Below are 24,747 nucleotides of genomic sequence, written 5' to 3'. Positions count from 1 at the left end.
AGCCTTGCCTCTAGTGCTGGCTTTTTGCTGGTTAATTGGAATTAAGAGTCTCACAGACTTTCATGCCCAGGCTGGCTTCAAACCTTTATCCTTAGATCTCAGCCTCTTGAATAGCTAGGACTGCAAGTGAGAACCACCCCACCCAGCTGCTGTGTTTCAAATTGGATCTAATTAGCACTGATTCAATACCAGTTACAGGCACCAGGCCTTACCACCAAAGCTAAACTCAAAAGTCTTCTAGAAAGCCCACTTTATGACCTAGGGTTGGCTACACAAACTTTTTAATACTCCCATGCAGGAGACTGAAGCAGGAAGATGTTAAATTCAAGGCCAGTCCAAGACCGTGTCTCAAAAAAGAAAGCAGGGGGAGAAGGGGGATATTGTAGATGCAAGCTCTCTTTTGGGGGCCAGAGAACACAACACTCTCTTCAACTGTTAAGCTCTAACTCATAAAATCAAAGACTACTGTCCCCTTTTCTCCAATTGCTTTTCACTGACATTCCTCAGGTGGGGTAAAAACAGTAACTAACAAGTGCAAGGAGCAGACACCTATCTGAGACAAACAGGAAACGGCTAACATTCCACAGATGTTAAGAACACCTAAACGAACCTTATATTCTAAAGTTTTGTTTTTCTTTTCCAGCCGTTCTATTTCAATTTTCTGTCCTGAGATCAGCTTTTCTTTTTCATTTAGTTTTCCTTGGATGTAGTTTTCTTTATTTGCAACAGCATTGTCAAATTCTTGTAACAAAGCTTTAAAAGTATTAGCTGAAACAAAAGCACACACGCAGGCCATATTACTACATTGTAAAGGGGAAAAAAAAGATGAAAACAACTTTCATGAGCAGACACTGAGAAAAACTACTCAGCAAGTCTCTGTGACAATCAGTGGATGAGGAGAAACAAGTCTGAAAAGGAATCGGGAATCTGGAGTTGAGGATTTAGCTAAGTGGTAGAATACTTCCCTAGCAAGTACAAGGCCTTGAATATGGTCCCCAGGATCACACAAAAAAGGAAAAACCAGCTTGGGGAGGAAGATGCATGAGTATCTGTCTCTAATTAGCCTGTAGAAAGCTGGAAGTGGAGCTGTGGTTCAAGTGGTAAAACACCAGTCTTGAGCAAAAAAAGCTCAAAGATAGCTACCAGACCCTTAGTTCAAGCCCTAGGACTGACAGCAAAAGGAAAAATAAAAAGAAAATCAGGAGTTTGATTCTCAAATCTATAAGGAACATTCAAAGTTTCATAATGGAAAAACGAAACTAACAAAAACAATGTTTATAATCTTCAGTACTATAATATACAAGAACAGAAAGCATCAGATCTTTGATCAACTGGAGCCAATCTGAAACCCCAGGAATACCTCAGAGCCAGGCATGAGATGCTGCCAGGCTGTCCACTGTTCCCTAGGAGCCTCAAACATCACCTAACTCTCAGCAATCACACCCCCATTCTACAAACAGAAAGGAAAACTATTCCATCCATCACTGTTAAAAATAAAAAACAAAATGTACAGAGAAGCCACTTTTATTTTCTCCTGACTTTCCTAGAATAAAAAAGAACTGAAGGAAAAGACAATTTTCCATTTCAACTCAACAATACCTGAGTACTACGAACTACAGACACAAAATAACTCTTCTTGGAGATCCACTACAAATTATTTCCTGAAGCTAAAAAGAAGTTTTTCCCTTACACTGCTTGTTAAACTCGTCAATCATCATCTGTCGAAGGTCATGCCGCTTTTCTAAGGCTTCAATGAGCCTTGGGAGGGTCTGCTCATCATTGATATCCAAAATCTCACACGATGGCAAAGGTGGAAAGCTCTGTAAAACCACGTCGGCAACCAATAGCTCTGTATGGAATTACAGAAAAGCCAAGTTATACAAGAGACAAACTGCTTAAACAAGTTTGATTAACCATGGAATATCTGCTGTCATAACCCTTCTTCCTTTAAAAACTAGAGGTATAGTCTGCAACTAAAGAAATTTCATTTGGGGCTGGGAATGTGGCTTAATGGTAGAGTGCTTGCCTAGCATGCATGAGGCCCACAGTTTAATTCCTCAATACCACATAAACAGAAAAAGCCAGAAGTGGTGCTATGGCTCATGTGGTAGAGTGCCAGCCTTGAGCAGAAGCAGCTCAGGGACAGTCCCCAGGCCCTGAGTTCAAGCCCCAGGACTGGCAAAAAAAGAAAAAGAAAGAAAGAAATCTCATTTATATTGTCTTAAAATACAATTCAAAGAGCAAAATCAAAATTTTGCATTTGATGTTTAAGGAGATGTGGACAATTCTCTTCTACAAATGGATGTGTTTAGAGACAGAGCAAGAAGTGTGCAGTGATGCCATCCAGTCCTACCGTCTCCAATCGGGCCTCCTCGAGCCTGATTTCTGTATCGCCTCCCAGGCGTTAAGCCGCAGATCACCTTCTCTACCGGCCTCGCTACTTCAACTTCTTGTGTTACTTCTGCAAATCTCATAACTTGCTAAAATACAAATGATTATATTATTCTTATTTTTTGTTCTGTTTTACTATTACTTTATTAGATTACTTCTGTCAAAAATAACTGTATCCTAGAAGAAACCATGTTGTGTGAGGTAAGCCAAGAGCAAAGAGACAAAGGGCACATGGTCTCCCTGATAAGTGGATGTTAAATCCAAAACATAAGGAGATATGACAAAGTAAACAAGACTTGAGAAACAAAGGACCTCCGCTCATCTGGTTGAATCATTACTAAATGACCCCAGGCTGCTGACCACATATATGGCATATATGTCCACATCAGAGGAAAACTAGGAGGAGGACACAGAAACAGAGGGAAACGGGAAAACGTACAACAGCAAGACCATCAGCTGCACTGGACATTGAACAAAACAAACTAAGCAACTAAATGGCAGTGATGGAAGGAGGGAATGAGCAAAAGGAAAGAAATGTACATGTCACCAGATATGGACAAAATAACTGTATTTTCAAAGCTTATTGAACTCATAAACTTTATAGACCACGATAAAGACAATTTGCCTCATGAAGGTTAGAATGTGTTTGTGACTAAGTAGCACTATCCTACAATACTGTGAAATTTATGTAATCATTTAATCACAATAAAAAAATTGCAAAAAAAAGTATCCAAAATCCTTCTATTGATGTAAACTAAATATGCAATGAGATACTGATAAATTATCTGTTCACTTTCATATCCAACCCAACAGCTCTGTATCAATTCATAAAATGATCACCATTTCATTATTAATATCCAAATAACAAATAGCTTTTTGATTTTTTGTGCTGATAGTGGGGCTTGAACTCAGGGTTTTGTTGCTTTCTCCCAGCTTTTTTGCACATAGCTTGGAATGTACTACTTGAGCCATGCCTCCATTGCTGGCTTTTTTTTTTTCTGGTTTATTGGAGATGAAATCCTGAATATTTTTTCTGTCCAAGCTGGCTTCAAACCTCAATCCTTAGAGCTCAGCTTCCTAAGTAGCTAGGAATTATATACATGAGCCACTGGCATCTGATTCTAACTATTTTCCCTAGAGAAAGTTAACTTTACAAGACAAATAAATTAAAATTACCAAGCTTTCTTCATAATCTTCAGCCTTTGGGTTCACACACACAATCATTCGCACTTTTCCTTCCCCATCGAAGTAGTTCTTGAACAGATGGGTTAACTTTGAATCTCGATATGGAACCATCTAAAAGATATTCAAGATCTAAGCACACAGGGCAGAAACACAAACACAATTCCACACATGTAGCAATGGTGGCTTCCTACCTTGTTAGTCCCATACATCTGGTTCTCCCTCAGGACTTCTATACAAGTTCTTAGTGTCATCAGTGACTGGTTTATGTTACCTGAGAAGAAGCATACAGAGGCACTTGAAAACAATGACATAGCAGCAAGGTGTACTCTATGAGCCTAAAACATAACCTGGAAGTCATACACAAGTTTTCCTGGCTCACTGTAAAGCTCTGACCATGCCCAGTCAAGCATCTTTTCCAGTGTTCCTTCTACGTGGCTTCAGTAGCCATACTTCAGGGTCTCCAGGAGGAATTCTCTACCATGCAACACTACACTTGATGACCCCAAAAGTTGCTCCCAAATCCTATAAAAAAAGTTTATTAGAAGATGGACTTAGAACAAATCATGTTAAGTGAGGTAAGCCAAGCTTAGAGAGACAAATGGTGCATGTTCTCTCTCATAAGTGGAAGCCAGATCTAAAATACACTGGGAACATAATAAATTATATAGGTTTCTAGACATTCACATACAGTGAGACCAAAGGAAGATACATTCAGGAGAGGAACACAAAGGCACAATGCCTGTGTACATCTGATCATACAAAATATCAAAATGAACTCCAGGAAATGGAACCAAGAGGATTTTTTTTCTTTTACATGTCATGGGGAAGGGGAGGCACAGACATAAAAGGACAAAGGGTAAACAATTGCAGCAATGGTACTCACTGGACACTATGTTGAAAATGAACTACAGAACTTGTAGGTAGGAATGGGAGAGAATAAGTAGGAGAGAGCCAGGGAAGAAGTGACACTGTCTAAAAAGAAATGTACTATTACCTGACTTATGTATATTACCTTTTTTTTTTTTTTGCCAGTCATTTGGCCTGAACCCTGGGCTTGGATGCTGTCCCTCAGCTCTTCAGCTCAAGGCTAGCGCCACTTCACAGCTTTTTATGCTTATGTGGTACTAAGGAATCGAACCCAGGGCCTCATGCATGGGAGGCAAGCACTCTACCACTAAGCCACCTTCCCAGACCTGTATATTACCTTTATAATAACATTTTTTTTAACTTTTAAAGTTTATTAGATGCAGATGCTTGTTTATGGTTTTTGTATTTCCCAGTGCTGAGGATTGAACTTATACTTGCTTAGCTTGCTTGCTCACAGCAGGCATTCTACCACATGAGCCACATCTCCAGCCCAGCATTTTGCTGATTAACTCTATACAGAGTTTCACAGACTTTTCTACCCAGGCTCCTGAGTAGCCATGATCATAGCATGAGCCACAGGTACCAGTCTTACACAAATGTTTAATAATGGTCACATTAAAGCATTTTCTCTAAAGCACACCACTTCAGGGTACAGCTGGTTCCATCTGGAATCTGATATTACCCCTGTACCAAGGGCTGCATGCTCAATCACATGAGAACCAGCTAACTCTGTCCCCTTAACAAGGGTTAACTCTTAACAAGGGTTTCTCAGGCAATGTACTTGCTATTTCTGACCAATCTGGTATCTTCTTTGAATTTCAGAACCAGCACAAGTCTGATAAATTAATCAAGCCAGATCTCACCTGATTAGGAAAGCACATAAGGTCAGCTAATCCACTATGCTTCCATCACTGGTTTACCAACTATATGATTTAGGGGATAAGAGGCTTTCCTGTAATCCTAGATACTTAGGAGGCTGAGATCTGAGGATCACAAAGCCAGCCTAGGCAGGAAAGTCTGTCCGTGAGACTCTTATCTCCAATAAACCACCAGAAAACCGGAAGGGGCGGTGTGGCTCAAGTGATAGAGTGCTCACCTTGAGCTGAAGAGATGAGGGACAGTGCTCAGGCCCAGAGTTCAAACCCCACGTCCAAGGGGAAAAAAAAAGAGGCTATTTAATGGTCAGTGCTCTTTACTTGTGCTGGATTGATATTCATCTAAACTAAAGACAAGTATGCTTAAGTCACTAAATTATAAGCATACAACTAGCTGTGCCAGTTGTGGTTTTTGTTTTTGGTCACTTGTGGGGCTTGAACTCAGGGCCTGGGCATGGCCCTGAGCTTCTCTGTGCTCAAGGCTAGTGTTCTACCACTTAAGCCACAGCACCACTTCTGGCTTTTTGTTTATATGGTGCCTTCATGAATGCTAAGCAAGCACTCTACCACTAAACCACATTCCCAGCCCAGCTGTGCCAGTTTTTTAAAAACTTTAGCAATAAGTGAATACTTACCTGCTTCTCGTAATCTGTTCCCTTCTGCTTTGGTCCGGTTAGTTCTTTCACTTCCAGCAAGATCAACCAGGGATAACTGGCTTATAGTGATTTGTTCTTTCTCCTGAAAAGGACAAAGCCAACAAGATAAAATAAATTATACTGCTTTACCATGCTCCTCAATAAAATCAAATTAACTGCTAGGTATGATGGCACATGTCTGTAAGCCCAGCCTCTACCAGGGAGGGGCAGAGAATACTTGTTTAAGAGCTTGCTGAAAGCATATGACAAATAGGACTGCAAGTTCAAGTCTCAGAAGAAAATAATAACATATGGATCTGTAAGATAAAACATGTATATATATATACATGTTTTATACACATATATAATATACATATATTCCTCCTCAAACCAGACATTAGACTGTGCACTCCCTAAAAAGCAGGACTTCTTCACTTATACTTTGTCTCCAGCACCCTATAGTGCCAAGCATTTAGTAGGAACTCAATATACTAAATAAAAGTTGAGTCTAGTGTAGGGCCCTAGATTGGGGCTGGGGATGTAACTCAGTAGAACAGCACTTGCTTGACATATACAAAGCTCCAGCTTCCATCCCAATACCACAAACACCACATGGAAAAAATGAAAAAAAGGGAGGGAAGGAAGGAGGGGAAGAAGGAAGGAGACAGGGAGGAAAGGAAGATAGGGAATGAGGGAAGACCTAATAATTTTAGAGCACTCTATTACAAAACATGAACATTAAGGTGACTAAATGGTATCATAATACTAAAAATAAATTCAAAGCCAGGTGTGTGGGTGGCTCAGGCCTGTAATCCTAGCTATTCAGAAGGCTGAGATCTAAGGATCTTAGTTTGAATCCAGCCCAGGTAGCAAAGTCTGTGAGACTTTTACCTCTAATTAACCATAAAAAAAAAAAAATCAGAAGTGTAGCTATGGCTCTAGTAATAGAGCACTAACCTTGAGGACAAAAGCTCAGGGCAGCATTCAGACCCAGAGTTCAAACTCCAGGACCAAAACAAAAAAGTCAAGTCAAACCTTAATACCAATAAATAAAAATACATAAATAAATAAATAAAAGATGTGATTAAAGAATCAAGTGACATCGAAAGCTAACTTCTAGCCACATTATCTCTGACTAGTATTTACAGAGTAGAAGCCGGTGGCTCTCACCTGTAATCCTATTCTCGAGGCAATGGCTCCTGCCTATAATCCTAGCTACTCAGGAAGCTGAGATCTGAGGATCATGGTTCAAAGCCAGCCAGGGCAGCAAAGTCCAAGAGACTCTCATCTCCAATTAACCACCAGAAAACCAGAAGTGGCACTGTGGCTCAAGTGGTAGAGTGCTTGCCTTGAGCTGAAGAGCTCAGGGCCAGCACCCAGGCCCAGAGTTCAAGCTCCATGAAAGACAAAAAAAAAGAGAGTATAGACCAGCCTCCTTTCATTTTTACACCCTAATGAGTTGGAATTCGAAATCCTGCCAGTCTTCAGAACCATGCCCTTCTTGGCATCCACAAACCTGCACAATGCCACACCTTTACTGTACACTTTTAATACATTATAGATTAATGGCTACAGCTATTAAGTTATATACACTTGGACTCAAATGCTGTTGATAACTGATATACAGCACCACAGTAGGACAGGACCAGCAGTGAGAGTACCAATTAGCTTATGGGCTCCTATGGCCTCTCTGACAAGAGATGACCAATTTCCAATACTAGCCACCATCTGAACTGTGCCTACCTTGGAAAGCCAACTGCTGATAGCCAATTCATAAATTTCCACATACAAAATAAGTCAGCACAGATGAAACAATAAATCACACACTCTTAAAGAGATCTTTAAATTTCAGTATCACAGATTGAATAGTCAGCTGCCCCAAACTATACTTTCTAATAAAATTTTTTAAACTGTGACTTCATCAGGTGTATATATATATATATATATATATATATATACACACACACCACACACATTCTAAAGCTATCTTTATTTCAACGACTGCTCCCTCATTTAGCTATAAAAATTAAGGCCCAAGTTGGAACTAAAGTGCCCCACACTACCACTTACTTGTAAGACATTGTCTCCATCTGCATCCAAGGGGGCCTGGACAAGTTTGATGTTGAACACACTGTGAGAACGGCTAGACTCCCGGTTCAAGTGGGTGTTAGCAATACGTCTCTTTTTCTGCCCTACAATGACAAGAAAGCCACTGATTATCATCACACATGCAACTCTGCAGCTACTCTGCATTTTTATAGTCAAACCCATCATCGTATGGTTCTCAATTCCAGTTCTGTGTCTGACCTCTCCAGAAAACTTCAAAAGCCTCCTCCGTGGACTTCACTTCTACTTCTGTACATCCTGCAACGTACATGTTATGGTTCTTGTCTTCGCGAAGCATTTTAGATTGTGGAAGTCTGTGGCAAAGAAAACAGATTAGTTTCTTAAATCGTGAGATGCTTCAGAGGACTGAAGTGCCAGGCAACCTGACACCCATTCTTTAATGGAGAATAAGCTTCTGTAAGGACCCAGAGGGCTGTCTACTTGGACAAGCTTGCAAGATTAGACGCATGGCAGTGTAACAGGAGCTAATGGCTTTAAAAAGCTTTGTTCTTATCCACCATACAGAAGCACATGAAATACACCAAATAAACAATTAAGAGACCAAGTAGTATTATTAACAGTGTCACACACACAGATTCACTACCACAATTTAGCATTGTCCTCATGCTGCAAGATCTACCCATAGACCTGTTCTGAGCATCACAGCAGTAGCACAAAAAATTTCAGAAGGAGCTTTAGTCTTCAAGGTGGGTAAGTGCTGCAAGGTGGGTGAGTGCTGCTGGATGAGGAAGCTGCCTGCTCAGACCCATTCTTGTAACTGGTGAGAGTAGAGAGATTTAGTAGCTACCATCATTACCAACAGTCAGTGGAAGATTTTTCCAGAAGCAAGTAAGGCTTAGAGGTAGCTATGTGCAACATGCTACAGATGCCATACCCTTTCCCAACAAAAAGCCCACAGTATCACATACACAAAATCTGTGTTCTTTGCAGGGGTGCTGCAACTGTTCCACCTGGTAAAGGAGTAAGGTGACATTACTGCTCATAGCCACCACCTCACACCAACACCAAGCCACAATAAGTCAGGACTAGAAACAACTCTACTTGTAAAATGTCTCCATTGCATCCATGCATCCAACCATTTATTGTGCCAGTACTGGCTTCATGTTCTTCCTTAGCTTCTTGCCCTAGGCTGGTGATATATTACTTGAGCCACACTTCTACTTCCAGCATCTTGTTGATTAAGTGGTGACAAGAGTCTCTCAGATTTATTTGCTTGGGCTGGCTATGAACATTGATCCTCCTGAGTAGCTAGGATCATAAGCATGAGTCCCCAGTACCCTGCTAACTACAAGTTAGCAGTTCAAGAAAGTAAGTCTATCCTACCCTAACAAATTCAGGGCCAAACAAATACCCTTGTAAGTTAAAGCAAGGAGGTACCCAGAAAGGTTATGAAGCACATAGAGCATTTTTGTAGGTCTCTTTTCTTAACTAAGTTAAACTAAGACAGAATCCTCTGAAAACAGTTTTATTTTAAAACCAAACACTTGGAACTTAAGCAAACATTAAAGTAATCAGTAGCAATGAATGACCTCACCAAAGTTTAGGAAACTGAGTACCCATGGAATTGTGACTCAACACAACTGAGAGTTTAGAACAAAGGAGAAAAGTTAGTAAAATGGAATATGAGAAGCCATTGCCTTAAGTATACACAATAACACTACCCAAGATCTCTTTAATACATCTCAAGGGCACTTAGACAAGTGACCCCAGAAATACGGCCCTTGTAAACCCTTTAAGTTTTCATCTGAAGCTGAAGACGGTGGCACATGCCTATAATCTCAACATCTAGAGGACAGAGGTAGGGGATTCAAGAGTTCAAGGCCAGCCTGGACTACACAGTAAAACACTGTCTAAAAAAAAGCCAGTTCCCATTTGAAAAACAGTTAAGTAGAACAAAGCAAAAAAGAATAGTCTTCCTTCACATAAGCTTCTAGAATGAATACTCTCACATTTAGTTTGCTTAGCAACTTTGTGATTATTTTACCAATCCTTGGCAGATTTAAGGACTCTGAGTGATGATCCATAGAGATGGGCCCAAGAACCACAGAAATACTTTTATCAAGTCTGGCCTCACTGGAGTCCACATACTTTACATACAAGTAAATACATACACCAACATCCATCTCAATCTAACCATTCCAAAAGTCCAGCTGTTTCTCCATTGTTCCATTAAACATCTACACAGGAGTTAAGTTTATAAAACATATTCTGAAAGGCTCTAATGAAGTCAGCAAGAAAGACTCAAGAACAACATACTAAGCATCAGACTTAAAATCCCAGAATGGGATGGATTTGCAATATCTGGTGTTAACTGGTCTGTAGTCTCAGTGTGCAACACAAGGAAACGTAAGGAGTGCAAAATCTGGCAGAATGACAGTATAACATCACTTCCTGAGTCAGTTGTGGGTGGTCAGAGCACTAATTGTATAGACAACAGCTTTAGCAACACAGATAAGAGGCTACAAATCTCCCAGCACGACTGGTTTCTAGTAAGGCAATACCAGGCCACACAAAAAGGGGTACAATTCCTTATACAATTAAATTCAAGTTCTTCTCAAAGCCCAGCTCCGAGCCAAGAATTTTCAAAAGTAATCTCCCAGCCAGGCTCTCTTATATTCCCAGCACTCAAGAGGCTGAGGTAGGAAGATCCAGAGCTCAAGGGCAGCTTGGGCTACATAAGCATACACACACACACACACACACACTTGGGCTACATAATAATACATACATACATACACACACACACACGTTTATATATACACATATATGTATGTATATAACACACACATAGTTTTCTCCATAAGATATAAATTCAAACCAATCATTTATAAGCCTTAACCTTCTAGTTTCCCAGTCCAGTTTATAATCTAGTTAATAGTAAAAACTCTCACTGAACATTAATTACATGATACACATGTGGCTTCATGGCATTCTGAAAGCAAATTGCCACCATGGCTGAAGAATCAAAGGCTCTCTGGAGTGAAGAGATCCTCTAGGACTAACAGCTAACAAGAGGCTCTTCTCTACTTACTTGGGCTTTATAGGATCAAATGGCACCTCTTCCAGTAGATCATATATGTAATTATTGTAAATCTCAAAGTAAGAGACAAAGGCACCATAGACACTGTCTTCATCAACTTCTTCAGCTTTACAGAATTCTTGTACATTTATCATATCAGCAAACTCTGGATCCACTTGTCGTCTAAAAAACAAAACCAAAGAGAAGTCTGACTTTATTTATTGTCAGTTACTATGAAAAGTAATCCCAAGGAAACGAAAACATCTGACACAGACAAACTGCCTTTAAGCAGAGATACACAATCCAACTGGATGCAGACTCACCATGGTGGCTGGCCACCACTGCCCTTGTTCTTCCTAGCACAGGCCTCACACCCTCTCCACCCCCAAAGCTACTTCCCAACTCAGAAGAAGGGCTGAACATGTCACCAACTGGAGTTCTCAACCTTGACCCCACCATTTACCTTCAGGCCAGCTTCTCTACTGCATGTCTCTACTCTCCAGGCCCAGGGAAACCACAGCTGGTCTTTGTCCCCCTGGGCCAGTGCCATGCAGACACGTTCACTTACTTGCTAGAGGGAGTCTTGGGAATAGGCGCAGCTTCCCTTTTCTGCCGCTCTAGCAAGGCATCCACCTCACACTGTATGTCCATACTGTTCCTGTCATTAGACTTGAAAACCTGAGGGGACAAGATCACACCAAGGTTTTGGTTTTGTTTTAGAATATAACTTAGCAATAAACATATCTGAATTTTTTTTTAATTTTAAACATTTAAAATTTTTCTTTCTTTTTTTGAGACAGGGTCATATAGCATAGGCTGGGCTGGCTAGAACTTGAAGGTCTCCTGCCTCCCAAACATGACAGGTATGCACCACCATGCCTATGCCCAGAACATTTGAACAAGAGCCACTGCGCTGGCTCTCTCCTGATCCTCCGGCATCATGAGTATCTGCAGTGAGACACAGCTATAATGTAGTAAGTTGTACTTACATATCGTTTAGCTTGGAATGACCCAATGCTGTTGAAGATCATGTTCAAACAGCGAGGAAGCAGCCCTCCTTCCCCTGGAGAGCCAATCATGGTATGAGTTTTTCCACTTCCTGTCACACCATAGGTGAAAAGCAGACCTACAGCAAGCAACAATGAGTAACAGCTTAAAGTCCTGCACTGGTAATGCTCCTCCCACAGTGAGTCTATGACAACTAACCCAAAGAGGCACATTCTGCCATGAGAGCACCAACACACATCTATGCATTCTCAAGGCATAGAGAAATAAGTTTTAACATATCTAAATAATTAAGCCTGAATCTAATGCCAAACAAAAACCAGACCTATAAACATCAAGAAATTTGTATAGGAGATTTTAAAAAGTAAAAAGGAAGCCAACTCAGCTCCCAAGAATCCTACCATTCTTGCCATGAATGAGGTCATCCACCAAGGGACTTGCCACGACATCGAAAAGCTCCTTCTGGGTGGTATGAGTGCCAAATACCTGCTTAAATGAGTACTGAGTCTGGGGAGAAGAGACAAGGGGGATAGGGAAAGGGAGGGAGAGAGAGGGGAGGGAAAGGGAAAGAGAGAGAGAGAGAGAGGACTTGCTTAAATGAGTATTGTACTCAATCTGTGGACTTCTTGTGTCTAGACAAGGAGCACTATTATGGCTACAATGTTTCTGCAGGAACATTTCCCATGTCCACACACAAGGAAGGAAAAATGAAGCTCTTTCAACTTGGAGGTGATCAAGTATGGTGGTGTGGATCCAGAGGACTGACTATTCCTTTCACTGATGAGAAATCAAGATTCCCTCTGTGGAAGTTTCCAGTCTACTTCACAGCCACACAAATAATCTCAGGAGGGTGCCAAGCACAGATGGCTTCACAGTCCTCAAGTTAGAGAACTTTCAACTCAGCCTAAACTAAGCCCCTAGACTGATAAGTGGCAAAGCTATTTCCAGTGCAATGCTCTTTCGATTACCTTCTGTCAGGAGGCAGTAACAATGTTTCTTTTCCACCAAACTTCTTATGTATACATACTTATTTGCACATACCTGAAACCTTTTTAATGCAGTTAAGTCAACAAGTCTAGTTGGGTATCAGTTTACCTTGCTCTGGTAGATCACGCCTATAATCCTAACTACTCAGAAGGCTCATATCTGAGGACTGCAATTTGAAGCCAGCTTAGTTATGAAAGTCCATGAGACTTCTCTCCAATTAGCCAGCAAAAACAAAAAATAAAAACACAAGTGGAGCTGTGGCTCAAGTGCTACAGACTAGCCTTGAGTGAAGAAGCTAAGGGACAGCACCTAGGCCCTGAGTTTACACACACACACACACACACACACACACACACACACACACACACACACAGCAAACAACAACAAAAAGAAACGATTCTACATCCTCAAAGACCCACTGTTCCATACAGCCTTGCCAGACCATGCCATCATGCTCAATTCAAATTTACCATTTGACAAGTAAGACACTGAACTAAGTACAGTTGGTGCAGCTCAAACAGCTTTTCAATGACGTTATCTATACCACACACCAACATACAACAGTGAGCCCCAAACATCCCTATCAGCTAATGAAGTTACAAGGAAGTGCCATGCACTCAGGTGTCTGATGATTTTGGTGTGAAGGAATCTGTTTAGCTATGTGTGATACAGACACTAACCATTGTGCTACAACTGCCTACAGTATTCAGTACAGCAGCACAAGGCTATAGCTCTACAGCAATCAGCCCATACAGGTTTGTCTAAGTATGTTCTGTGATGTTCACATGGGACAAAGTGTCCAGTAATGCATTTCCCATATAACTGTAAAGAAATAGATGGGGTAGCTCTAAAAGGAGGTGGGCTAGTGCATGGAACAAGAGACACCCAGGTGGGGTAGGCTGGACCTCTGAGGATGTGATAGGTAAGCTGAAACCCAAGGGTGAGGAACTGCCCACGCTAATATCCAAGGGAAAGATTAGTCCCAGCTACTGTCCCAGAGTTCTGGTGTATCCAAGGATGTTAAAAGATTGGATGAGAGCTGGGTGCTGATGGCTTCTGCCTATCTGTAATCCTAGCTAACAGAGGCTAGAATCTGAGGTGGTTCAAAGCCAGTCTAGTCATGAGACTTATCTCCAATTAACCAACAAAAAAGCCAGAACTGGAGGCCCAGCTCAATTAGTACAATGCCAGTGAGTGAAAAAATCCAAGACAAGGATTAGAGTTCAAGCCCCAGAATTGGAACCAAAAAAAAAAAAAATTGGAACAGTACTAAAAGATGAAGGTAGAGATAAACAGAAGACAGGTTGAACAGGAATTTGCCCATGTAAAGACTTCTGCCTTGAAAGGTTTGGGACATGGGAAGGATAAGATCTCATTTATACTCCTGCAAGATTATTCTGGCAGCTGTGTAGAAATGACCAGACTGGGTACAAGCAGTCCAAGCAGGCTCAGGCAGTGTTGCTGATGGCACTGCCAGAGATCTGGTAGTTTACCATCCCTTAGGCATTTAGAAACATTGCTGCTACCACCCAGCCTGTGTTAGTGGACTCATGGCTTTATGATCCTATCATAAAGTTACCTACTGTCATGTGATCAGATTATAAAGCTATTCTCTGTTATCTAATGTCACGGTTGGCTCCATCTAGGACAGGCTGCACAGTATCCAGGGCTGAGCACCAAAAATAAACACCTGTTCTTTCCCCACAGATAGTGTAGAATCATTGGTCTCAGTGATTAATAACTGGGTTCCAGTAAGCTAGTGGCAGTAGAGAGATAGGAAAGGAATGCTTCCAGATAAACTTTGGAGTTGACCTGATAGTATCTGCTAATGACCTGGATATGAGAAGAGCTGGTGGAAAACAGATTCCAGGTCTGGCCAAAGCAATTGCATAATGATGCTATCATCAGTTGAAAAGGTAAAAGGATGGAGGGATAAAGGGTGAACAAATACAGCAGTGGTACTCCCTAGACACTGTGTTTAAAATGAACTGTATAAATTGTGGGTGGAAATGGGAGGGAAAAACTAGGAAAGAGCAAGAGAAGGAGATAACATTGTCCCAAAACAAATGTACTCATTAACTGATTGATGTAACTGTAACCCCTCTTTACATCACCTTTATAATAATAAAACAGTATTTAAATTTTTTTTTAAATCAAAGGGAAAAAATAGTCAAGATCTCCCTTTTGGATAGGTAGAGTTTGAGATGCCAGCAGATATTATCAAGTAAGTGGCTAGATATCCACGTTTAGGGCTAGAGGAAGAGTCTGGCCTGAAGATAAAAACTCCAGAGATTTTTCCGGATAATCAACACTTGAAGCCATGGGAAATAGATATAGAAGGAAATCCCAGCCATCGTAGTCTGGCTCACTATTTAGTTTGGACAGGAGGAAAAGCTAGTTGTGGGGCAGTGAAAGAACAGGGAGGCTGTAGGGAGGAGCAGGCAGGAGAGCTTCAGGAAGGGGGTCCTGCTGAAGAAGACAATGAGGTCTTATCAAAGCATCAAAGGGCCCACAGGCTGTCTTCTGAAGAACACTGCCACTGCAGCAGTCCTAGTGGCTCATGCTTGTAATCCAAGCTACTGAGGAGGCTGAGATCCAGATCAAGGTCCCGAAGCTATATCCAAAATATCCAGCAAAAAGCCAGGGTAGAAAAGCAAAGCTCAAGTGGTAGAGCACCAGCTGAGCAAGTATAATACTCTTGAGTTCAAACCCCAATATCAGCAAAACAAAAAAGGCAGAGAATATGAATGGCAGCCTCAGTCTACTTCCCTCCCCATTCCCACGGTCTTATTCTCTTTAGCATACCTGACTTTCACATTACTAGATATGAGGTCTACTAGTCCCATTGAAGGTCCATAAAGACATTGTCTTAATGAATCGTTGCTTAAACTCTTTATCCTACCACTAGGTTAGGGTAACATATATTACACTGCATTGAGTGAATTCTACACACACACACACACACACACACACACATTTTTGTTGTTACTGTTTTGAGACAGTCTCTCAGTATGTATCCAGGCTGGCCTTAAACGCACAAACTCCCTGAGTTAGACTCCCACGTGCAAGATTACAAATATGGGGCCACTGTCCCCAGTTTGAACTCAACTGTTTATTCAGTTTGCTCAATAGTTTGCTAAATACAAAAACATATTCTGGGTGTGGTGGCAAAAGCCTAGCAACCCCGCACTTGGGAGGCTGAGGCAGAGAGACCAACCTGAGCTATATAGTGAATTTTAGGCCAGCTTGGGCTACATAGCAAGAACCTGTCTCAAAAAAAGAAAAAAAAACCCACTTCCTAAGCTAATATATAATGCCTCCTATCAAAAGTTATTCCAATATCCACATGTATGAAATCACACAAGACAATCACATTATTCCACATCAAACTGCTTCTAACAGCAGCTCTGAAAAAGACTCAGTGTGAGAACTGCCCAGAAAGCCACTTCCAACTCCAGCACACCAGAAGAGCATCCGCACATGGCAGAACCCAACACCGCCTCAGACATGGTGGCTAGCCTTGGTAATGAAAGCTGGCTGCAAAGCTCCACATGGAAACCCATTGAGGACTCCATAATGGGGTAGAGACAAGTTGGTTCCAGTAGGGACGACTTACCTCCTTGTAGTCTCCACTTCTGATGAGTCTGTAGCCCTCAGGGGTATGAAGCTGCACGGTGGTGTTGTTGATGACTTCTATGCAGCACTCATGATCCGGAAAGCTCAGTGGACGCACCCTACAGTACACCTGCAAAATCCACAAAGGCACTTGGGGAAGGCTGGCATTTGCCTGACTATACTTATGATGCCCATCACTCACTCATTCATTCAATAAACATTCAGTTTTTCCACTTAAGAGAGTTATAGAAACAAGTTGCCAGCAGCAAAATGCCACTCAAAAATTATCAAAGACATTAAGGATGAGGAAAAGACTGAATAAACATAAAATCAACTTCCATAAAGCGTCAAATGGCAAAGCTACTCTTCACTATCTTATTGTGCACAAATAATAAAGTCATCCTTTAAAAATAAAATAAAACCTGTTAGAATTCTTTGGTATTGGATGCCAACTGTGAAACTGTTGGCTGAACCTACCGCTTAAAATAAAAGAAGTAATAAAGGGAGTGGAGATTTGAGAAAAGCCTTCTAGCTGTGTATTGCACCTTGTGACTCCACTTCTTCCTTAAGCAGAAACCACTGTTGTGTGCAGTGGGGGTAGGGGTGGCAATTACAATGCTTCCTCCAAACAAACCAACCCTCCTATCTGCCATTTCACAGAGCACACAACACCTCAGGTGTGTTAAAGACAGACCCTAGCATGCAGAGGGAAGGGGATCAGCTCAGCCGTCTTTCAACTTGAAAGCAAGTTCCCAAGTCTGAGATTAGTAAAGGACTTGCAATTATGAGAAGGCATAAGCCAAACTGCACTCATATATCAGACTTTATGAAAGCTGGAGTGGGGGCTCTCCTGGAGAAACACCTTTCAGCTCCATGCACAGGTGGAAGAGAACGCAGAGCTCAACAAACATTCTCCTTGTTCAGAAAGACATGAGCCCAGCTGAAGATTTTGGACTATCTACTCTCTCAGATTATAATCAGTTACAGGTTTACAGTTTTCACAATCAAATTAGCTTTTACAGGACTAATTAATCCTATAGTGGAACCAAATTTCCCAGCTAACATCAGTCTTTCATAACTTACTGAGGAAATTTAACCAGCTAACTGTACTTAAGACTCCAATCTCTTCCAATCTTCTCCAATCTACTTCCAATCTCTTTTTCTTCCCTTCCAAGCATGCAGGGCTAGTTAGGTGAGAGCACCTACCTAGCAAATGTGAGGCTGGGCTCAAACCCCAGCACCACCGTGCATACATACATACACAAACAAATCAAGCACATACTTTAGACAGAAAAGAACTTAGGAAAGATAAACCCCCAGGGAGACCTTACCCCAACTGGGTCTTTCAGGTTAGTTTGGGATCCTTTTTTCACTAGAGGTTTCCGGGGTGTTTTAGCTCGCCTGGTCATAAATAAAAAAATATTCCAGTTCAACACTAACATGCAAAACCTCACATAATTTATACAGTCAACCTTCTTAGGACTTACAAAATATCTCCTTAGCAAGTCCAAATCACTGCACTATAAATAACATGAGTCATAATAAACTGTGTTAGAAGAACATGGCACCCAAAAGTAATTAAAATTTGGTTTAGAATATACTTTTGGTATTCAATGTACCCAGTCATTTTATTGATCCTAGGTTATAATTAGCTTGTACTTGTTTTTTTTGTTTTCTTTTCCTACTGGAGCCTGAACCCAGAGCCCTCAGGACTCTTGTTTGTCTTTTCACTTAAGCTGCAGCATTTTGGTAGTTAGGTGGAGGTAAGAGTCTTACAGGCTTTCCTGCCCAGGCTGGCTCTGAATTGCAATCCTCAGATCGCAGCCTCCAGAGTAGCTAAGATTACAGGCACAAGCCACCTTAGCTTGTACATTTTCATGACAACAATTTTATAGGCAGGACAAATCTGATCTAACTACAGGAGCACACACATTGTGTCTCAGTCTTTACCAAGGTAGGCTGACAATCAATCTCAATAAATTACAGACATGCACACAGACATCCATGTGGGTGACATCTTCCATCAAGATTTGTCTAAAGGCCAGATGTTCATTTCAACAGCACTTGCTCAGCAGGCACAAGGTCTGGGTCCCATCCCAAAGGCTACATAACTAAATTAAAATTTTAATGGCTTTGTGTGTACTGTATGAGGCCATCCAATGCTCATAACTATTATCCTTCACCCCAAAGAAAATATGGGCCCAAACTGTCAGTATCTTGCTCTTGTAAATAGAAGCAACAGAAAAAGACACTGATTTATTTCACCATTTTCCTTTCCTATTTATCTACAAGTTGGGTGAACATATAACAGAAAAATGGGGTACAATTATTGGCTTAGACAGCACATTACTCAAATAATCCTCCCAGTTTATTCCTAGGGGAAACAGAAGCCAATTAGCTTAGGTGTAAGATACTGGGTGGATTTGGGTAAATTCGTCCTTTTTTTTTTTTGCTTTCTTCTGTAAAACTAAAGGGATTTTGACGTTGACCTCAGTTGCCAGTGGCATCGCCAGCGGAATGAGGTCGATCTTAGACGAGGGCCGGGGCGCCCAGGAGGGGCCGCACGCGGGGAGCCGGCGGGAGGCGACGACCCTGGGTAGGGCCGGCCCAGGTGGGAGCCGAGGACCGGACCCCGGCCTGCACCCCTCAAGAGCGGGAGGCAGGAGGAGGAGGCGGGAAGGCCCCAGGCGGGACCGGGGCGACCGCGGGGACCCCGACTTCGGACCACGTTTCCCGGCCCGCAAGGCCGAGGCAGGCGGCGGGGACGACGCGGCCGGGGCTCGAACCTGCGCCGAGGTTCCGACTGAGGGGCTGTGGGAAAGGACCCCGCGACCCCTGAGGGCCCCCGTAACCCCTGGCCCCTGCCAGCCTAGGGTCCCCCGCGACCCCTCGGGTCTCCTGAATCCCTCACCGGCCTGGAATCCTCCGTAACCCCTGCCCCTCCCCGCGACCCCCGAGTCTCCCCGCCGGCCTGGGGCCTCCCGCGACCCCTGACCCCTGCCAGCCCGGGACCCCACCCCCGCTGAACCCCCGCCCCCGGTACTCACGCTGGCTTCATGGCAGCAGGCTCAAGGCGGGCCCAATGCACACGCGGGACAGGACGCCAGGCTGGGTCCGGAGGGCTGACGAGGGTCCGCAACGCCGCGGGATGCGGGTCTACGGCTGAGGCGCTGAGCTCCGGAAAAGCCCGGCGGCGACGCTGCTAGCCCAGGTGAGTGCCCGCCCGGCGCAATTCAAACGGACCAATCAGCGCCCGCCTGCGGGGAGGGGCGGGGCCTTGGAGGAGGCGCGAGCAGACCCGGAAAAGGGCGCTGGTCTCCTAGGCGACCGTGGGGGCGGGGCTAACGGGAGATGTCGGAAACCCGAGGGACGCGAGTGATGGGAGACAACGGAGCCAAGCCCTGGAATCCCTGTCCTAGACACGTCCCGGCGGGGACGCCGAGGGCTCCGATCCGCCCCTAGTCGCTCCCTGGAAGCGGTGTTCTAGCTCTGGAGCACGTTCTTGGACTGTTCCGTCACTTCTCGCCCCCCTGAGAACCCCCGGCGGTCTCCCCGAGGATCCCCGGCCTTCCCCCCCCATTCCTGAGGATGTGTTGTTGTTGTTGTTGCTGTTGTTGTTGTTGTTGTCGGTGGTGGTGGTGGGGCTTGACCTCAGGGCCTGGGAAATGTCCTTGTGCTCTTTTGCTCAAGCATCACTTCCAACTTCTCTGAGTAGTTTATTGGCGATGAGAGTCTCCCGGACTTTCTTGCCCAGGCTGGTTTCTAACAGGGATCCTCAGAGCTCAGCCTCCTGAGTAGCTAGGATTACTTTCACTAGGGAGCCAGCCACCAGCACCAGGCATAATGACTTTTCTCTATTGCAAAGTGGCCAAGGGCTCCCAAAGCGGCAAAAGGTTTGTAGTTCCCTGTAGTACTGGAGATGGGATTTGGGGAAGGGAGACGTTGGCAGGGAGTAGAACTTGGAAAAGGTTTGGCCTTTACACACACACACACACACTTTTGAAGTGTTTTATTGGATCCTTTCAGATTATTCCTAGCTCCCTTATCCTCCCCACCCCCGCCCCCCAAAGAAAATCTGGTATTATAAATTTTTGACTCAAATCTGCAATAAAAAATGTTTCAACGGACTGGGAATGCGGCTTGGCAGTAGAGTGCTTGCCTAGCATGCATAAAGCCCACATAAACAGAAAAAGCTGAAAGTGGCACTGTGGCTCATTTGGTACAGTGCTAGCCGTGAGCCAAAGAAGTTCAGGGACAGTGCTCAGGCCCTGAGTTCAAGCCCCAGGACTGGCCAAAAAAAGTTTCAGTGGAAGGAAGGCTGACACAGTTGTGTGTCTTGCATTTTGACCCAGCACATGGAACAATTGGAAGAATATTCATAGACTCCAGAAGTTCCTAGATTTCATTTGGAGGACTATTGACCCATAGAGGTGATTTCAGGACTCTTCTCTTAGTTTGGATTTTTTAATGGGAGTAAACCACAGGGGTCTAAATAATAAAACTTGAACCCCACCTAGTGGGAACAAAAGAAACCTTATTCCATATTCCAAGCGGGTCACAGACCTTCATATATTCATATGTGTCATTACAAATATATGCTTATTTTTCAATCATGTTCTTTTCTATTGAGAACTGAAAGGATATTTGTTGGTGGTGGTTGTGGGACTTGAACTTAGGGCCTGCTCACTGTCCCTGAGCTTTTTTTGCCCAAAGCTAGCAATCCACTTCTGGTTTTCTCATGGACTTTCCTGCCAGGGCTGGATCTCCAGTCCTCAGATCTCAGCATCCTGAGTAGCTAGGATTACCGTGTGAGCCACCGGCACCCAGCTCACAAATATTTCTAGTATGGAAAAAAAAACTATTTCCTTGTGTGGATCCTATCAGTCACCTTCCCTCCTTCCGGGCTTTAACTGCTGCTCTGACCCTACAGTCTTTTCCAGAATGTCTCTTCCTTTTCTTTGCTGAGTAGCATTCCACTCTGAGGTTGGGGGATCAGGAGTTTGAGGCTAGCCTAGGCTATATGTGGAGCTCTTGTCTTAGAAAAATAAAAAATCACCTGGGGCCTCTGATAAAAATTCAAACTCCCAGTATTTCCCCCACCCCCATCTGCCTTTGGCTGTTAAGTGCCACCAAGTTTCAGCAATGTTATGTGAGCAAACTTTAAGCTGAAAATTATCTTTTGAGGTGCTTCTGTTCTGTGCTTGGGAAGAAGCAAAAGTAAACTTGCAGAGATCTGCTGACTTGAGACCACAGAGCAACCACTGTCTTGCCGGAAACACATATGACTGAGTTAAAGCTTCCCACACAGTTACAAAGGGATCCAGGGCAGCCCTTCTGCAATTACTCAGAAAGGAATTTCAGGAAAATTCCAGAATTCTTCAGCAGTTGAATCATCTCTATGTCTCTAGGGCTAAACACTACAGGAGCAAGTGGCCGGATTCCTAATCCTCCAGGGGGACCAGCACCTGCTGGCCTTAGGACCTTGTTGCTAACTATTACCTTCCTCCCACACCAACCAGCCTGGCTCCTCTCCCAGCCATCCAGCCTCTTCTCCCAAGTCAGCTCCTCCAGGCTGCCATGCAATCAGCCAGCCACCCGCATGGCCCTTACTGTGGCTGAATTTATTTGTCACGACTGTCTGTCTGTCCAGCCCAAAGGCTGGTCCCACAAGAGAGACCATTCCAGGTTTGTTCAGTCCCACATCCCTGCTTCCTCCAAGGATATCCATTTTCCACTTGCCAAGCACTGAAATGCATGGGCCCATGTCTCCCACCAGTAAAGGAGTGTGTTGGCCTTGTGACAAGTGAAACAAGACAAACACAGGATAATAAATAATCTTTGCTGTTGTTTCTCTCAGTTGAGGAAAAGTGGACATTAGTAGGCACCAGAGGAATACATCAGACATGTGGCAGTGGTGTGTGCCACAAGGGCTGGGTGAGGAAATCAGGCTGACGATCAACTAGCCTGTGATGGAAGATGTGAAGTTGTGGTAGCAGCACTGTTCTTCCTTTGTTCCCTCCTTCCTTCCTTCCCTTTTCCTTCCTTCCTTCCTCCCTCCCTCCCTCCTTTTTTCTTCCTCCTTTTTCTTCCTCCTCCCTCCTTTCCTTCCTTTCTTCCCTTTCCACCATTTTGGTGAGACTGGAACTTGAACTCTGGGCCTCACACTCTTGGATGGCTTTTGCACTCAAGGTTGACGCTCTACCACTTGAACTACAGCTCCACTTCCAGCTTTTTGGTGGTTCATTGGAGATTGAATCTCATGGACTTTCCTGCCCTGGTTGGCTTTGAACTGCAATCCTCAGATCTCAGCCTCCTGAGTAACTAGGATTACAGGAATGTGCCGTTGGCACCTGGCTATCGATGGATCGATCGATCAATCTGACTACAAATTCAAAATCCATAATGATACTGGAGGGGCACTTTGAAGACAGAGCTGTGAATGGAAGCCTGCCCTGATCTTTCCCTTCCCTAGGCAGGGAGCCCATCATTCTGGAATGTGTACCCAGCACTTCCCCTTCCCCAGGCTTGAGATCCCCCACCTTGCTTTCTCAAGTATCCTGAAGCAGAGTCCAGGCTCCTAGGAAAGCTCTTGGGGGAAACTTGGCTGCATTCATTTCTTTCTTTTTTTGGGGGGGGGGTCTGGTCGTGGGACCTGAACTCTGGGCCTGGGCGCTGTCCCTCAGCTCTTCAGCTCAAGGCTAGCGCCCTACCACGTGAGCCACAGCGCCACTTCTGGTTTTTTTCTTTTTTGCTTATGTGGTGCTGAGGAATCGAACCCAGAGCCTCAGACATGCAAGGCAAGTGCTCTACTACTGAGCCACCTTCCCAGCCCGTCTTTTTTTTGGGGGGGTCAGTCCTGGGGCTTGAACTCAGGGCTTGGGCACTGTCCCTGAGCTTCTTTTTGCTCAAGGCACCATTCTATCACTTGAGCCATAGCACCACTTCTGGCCTTTTCTGATTATCTGGTGCTGAGGAATCAAAGCTAGGGCTTCATGCATACTAGGCAAGCACTCTACCACTAAGCCACATTCCCAGCCATCCATTTCTACTTCTAAAGAGTGGTATAAAACCCCCAAGGGCAGCACCCTTAAACTGTTTCAGATCAATTTAACCCTTATTGAAATAGTAATCATCTGTCTGTCCAAGACAACCTGAGCCCAGTTCCCCCTTAAAATCACATTTACAGAATCAGTGCACACCTAGAGAAATCTCTCCCCCTAAACACCTGCTTAGCACGAACCCACTTCAAAACTACCAAGGCAGCCAGGTGCTGATGGCTCATACCTGTAATCCTAGCTTCTCAGGAGGCTGTGATCTGAGGATGGCAATTCAAAGCCAGCCCAGGCAGGTAAGTCCGTGAGACTTTTATCTCCAATTAACCACCAGAAAACCTGAAGTGGCGCTCTGGCTCAAGTAGTAGAGCGCTTGCCTTGAGCTGACAAGCTCAGGGACAGCATCCAGGGCCAGAGTTAAAGCCCCACAACTGGAAAAAAAAACAACTACCAAGGCATCAATCACAAGGACCACATTTTTGCCATTGTAAGGCACAGTTTTTGGTGGCTGGGGTGTTGCCAGTTCACGGTGGTGCATGCCATAGATAGCATACGGCTGAATCATGTTTCTTTTGTATGTAATTCTGGCTCGGGATTCCGATACAGAGCAGCTGAGAAATAAATTATGTTGCTGAGGCAGAAGATGACACACAGAAGCAGAGCTCCAGCTATCTGTGGGAAGGAGAGAGGCCTGGAGGAAGCCAGGAGCCACTCCTTCCTTAGGTTCTTGTCCAGCAGGATGGCTTCCATCTGCATGTGTGTGGCCAGGATTGCACACACGTGAAACAGCTGGTGACTGTGTCCTGCGTCAAAGACAGAGAAGGCCTTGGAGGTCACCAACCAAGAAGCAAGGGACTGAGCACACGCCTGTCGTCCTAGCTACACAAGAGGCTGAGATCTGAGCATCATGGTTCAAAGCTAGCCCAGACAGACAAATCCATGAGACTCATCTCCAATTAACCAGAAAAAACAAAAAAGAAAGAAAGAGC

General features: G+C 43.8%; 2 protein-coding genes across 8 annotated transcripts in view; both read right to left on the bottom strand.

Moving 5' to 3' along the window:
- Positions 1-19,881, bottom strand: part of Kif23 (kinesin family member 23) — a 28,050-nt gene extending 8,169 nt beyond the window's left edge. For all 3 annotated transcript variants that reach the window (XM_013012086.1, XM_013012087.1, XM_013012089.1), the window contains exons 1-15: positions 19,754-19,881; positions 18,038-18,107; positions 16,708-16,836; positions 12,506-12,611; positions 12,089-12,225; positions 11,668-11,777; positions 11,112-11,282; positions 8,261-8,373; positions 8,024-8,145; positions 5,954-6,056; positions 3,768-3,847; positions 3,568-3,687; positions 2,354-2,480; positions 1,691-1,849; positions 611-768 (exon numbers count right to left, since the gene is read on the bottom strand). In XM_013012086.1, the coding sequence (XP_012867540.1) occupies positions 611-768; positions 1,691-1,849; positions 2,354-2,480; positions 3,568-3,687; positions 3,768-3,847; positions 5,954-6,056; positions 8,024-8,145; positions 8,261-8,373; positions 11,112-11,282; positions 11,668-11,777; positions 12,089-12,225; positions 12,506-12,611; positions 16,708-16,836; positions 18,038-18,107; positions 19,754-19,764 (1,716 nt within the window). In that variant the 5' untranslated portion in view covers positions 19,765-19,881. The remainder of the gene's footprint in view (positions 1-610; positions 769-1,690; positions 1,850-2,353; positions 2,481-3,567; positions 3,688-3,767; positions 3,848-5,953; positions 6,057-8,023; positions 8,146-8,260; positions 8,374-11,111; positions 11,283-11,667; positions 11,778-12,088; positions 12,226-12,505; positions 12,612-16,707; positions 16,837-18,037; positions 18,108-19,753) is intronic.
- A 4,339-nt stretch (positions 19,882-24,220) lies between these two features.
- Positions 24,221-24,747, bottom strand: part of Paqr5 (progestin and adipoQ receptor family member V) — a 32,164-nt gene continuing 31,637 nt past the window's right edge. For all 5 annotated transcript variants that reach the window (XM_013011986.1, XM_013011987.1, XM_013011984.1 and 2 more), the window contains exon 8: positions 24,221-24,561. In XM_013011986.1, the coding sequence (XP_012867440.1) occupies positions 24,320-24,561 (242 nt within the window). In that variant the 3' untranslated portion in view covers positions 24,221-24,319. The remainder of the gene's footprint in view (positions 24,562-24,747) is intronic.

Source organism: Dipodomys ordii, unplaced genomic scaffold (assembly GCF_000151885.1).
Source record: "Dipodomys ordii isolate 6190 unplaced genomic scaffold, Dord_2.0 Scaffold15, whole genome shotgun sequence".
NCBI lineage: Eukaryota > Metazoa > Chordata > Mammalia > Rodentia > Heteromyidae > Dipodomys > Dipodomys ordii.
The sequence above is the reverse complement of the archived record's forward strand: the minus strand, read 5'-3'. Positions and strand labels throughout refer to the sequence as shown.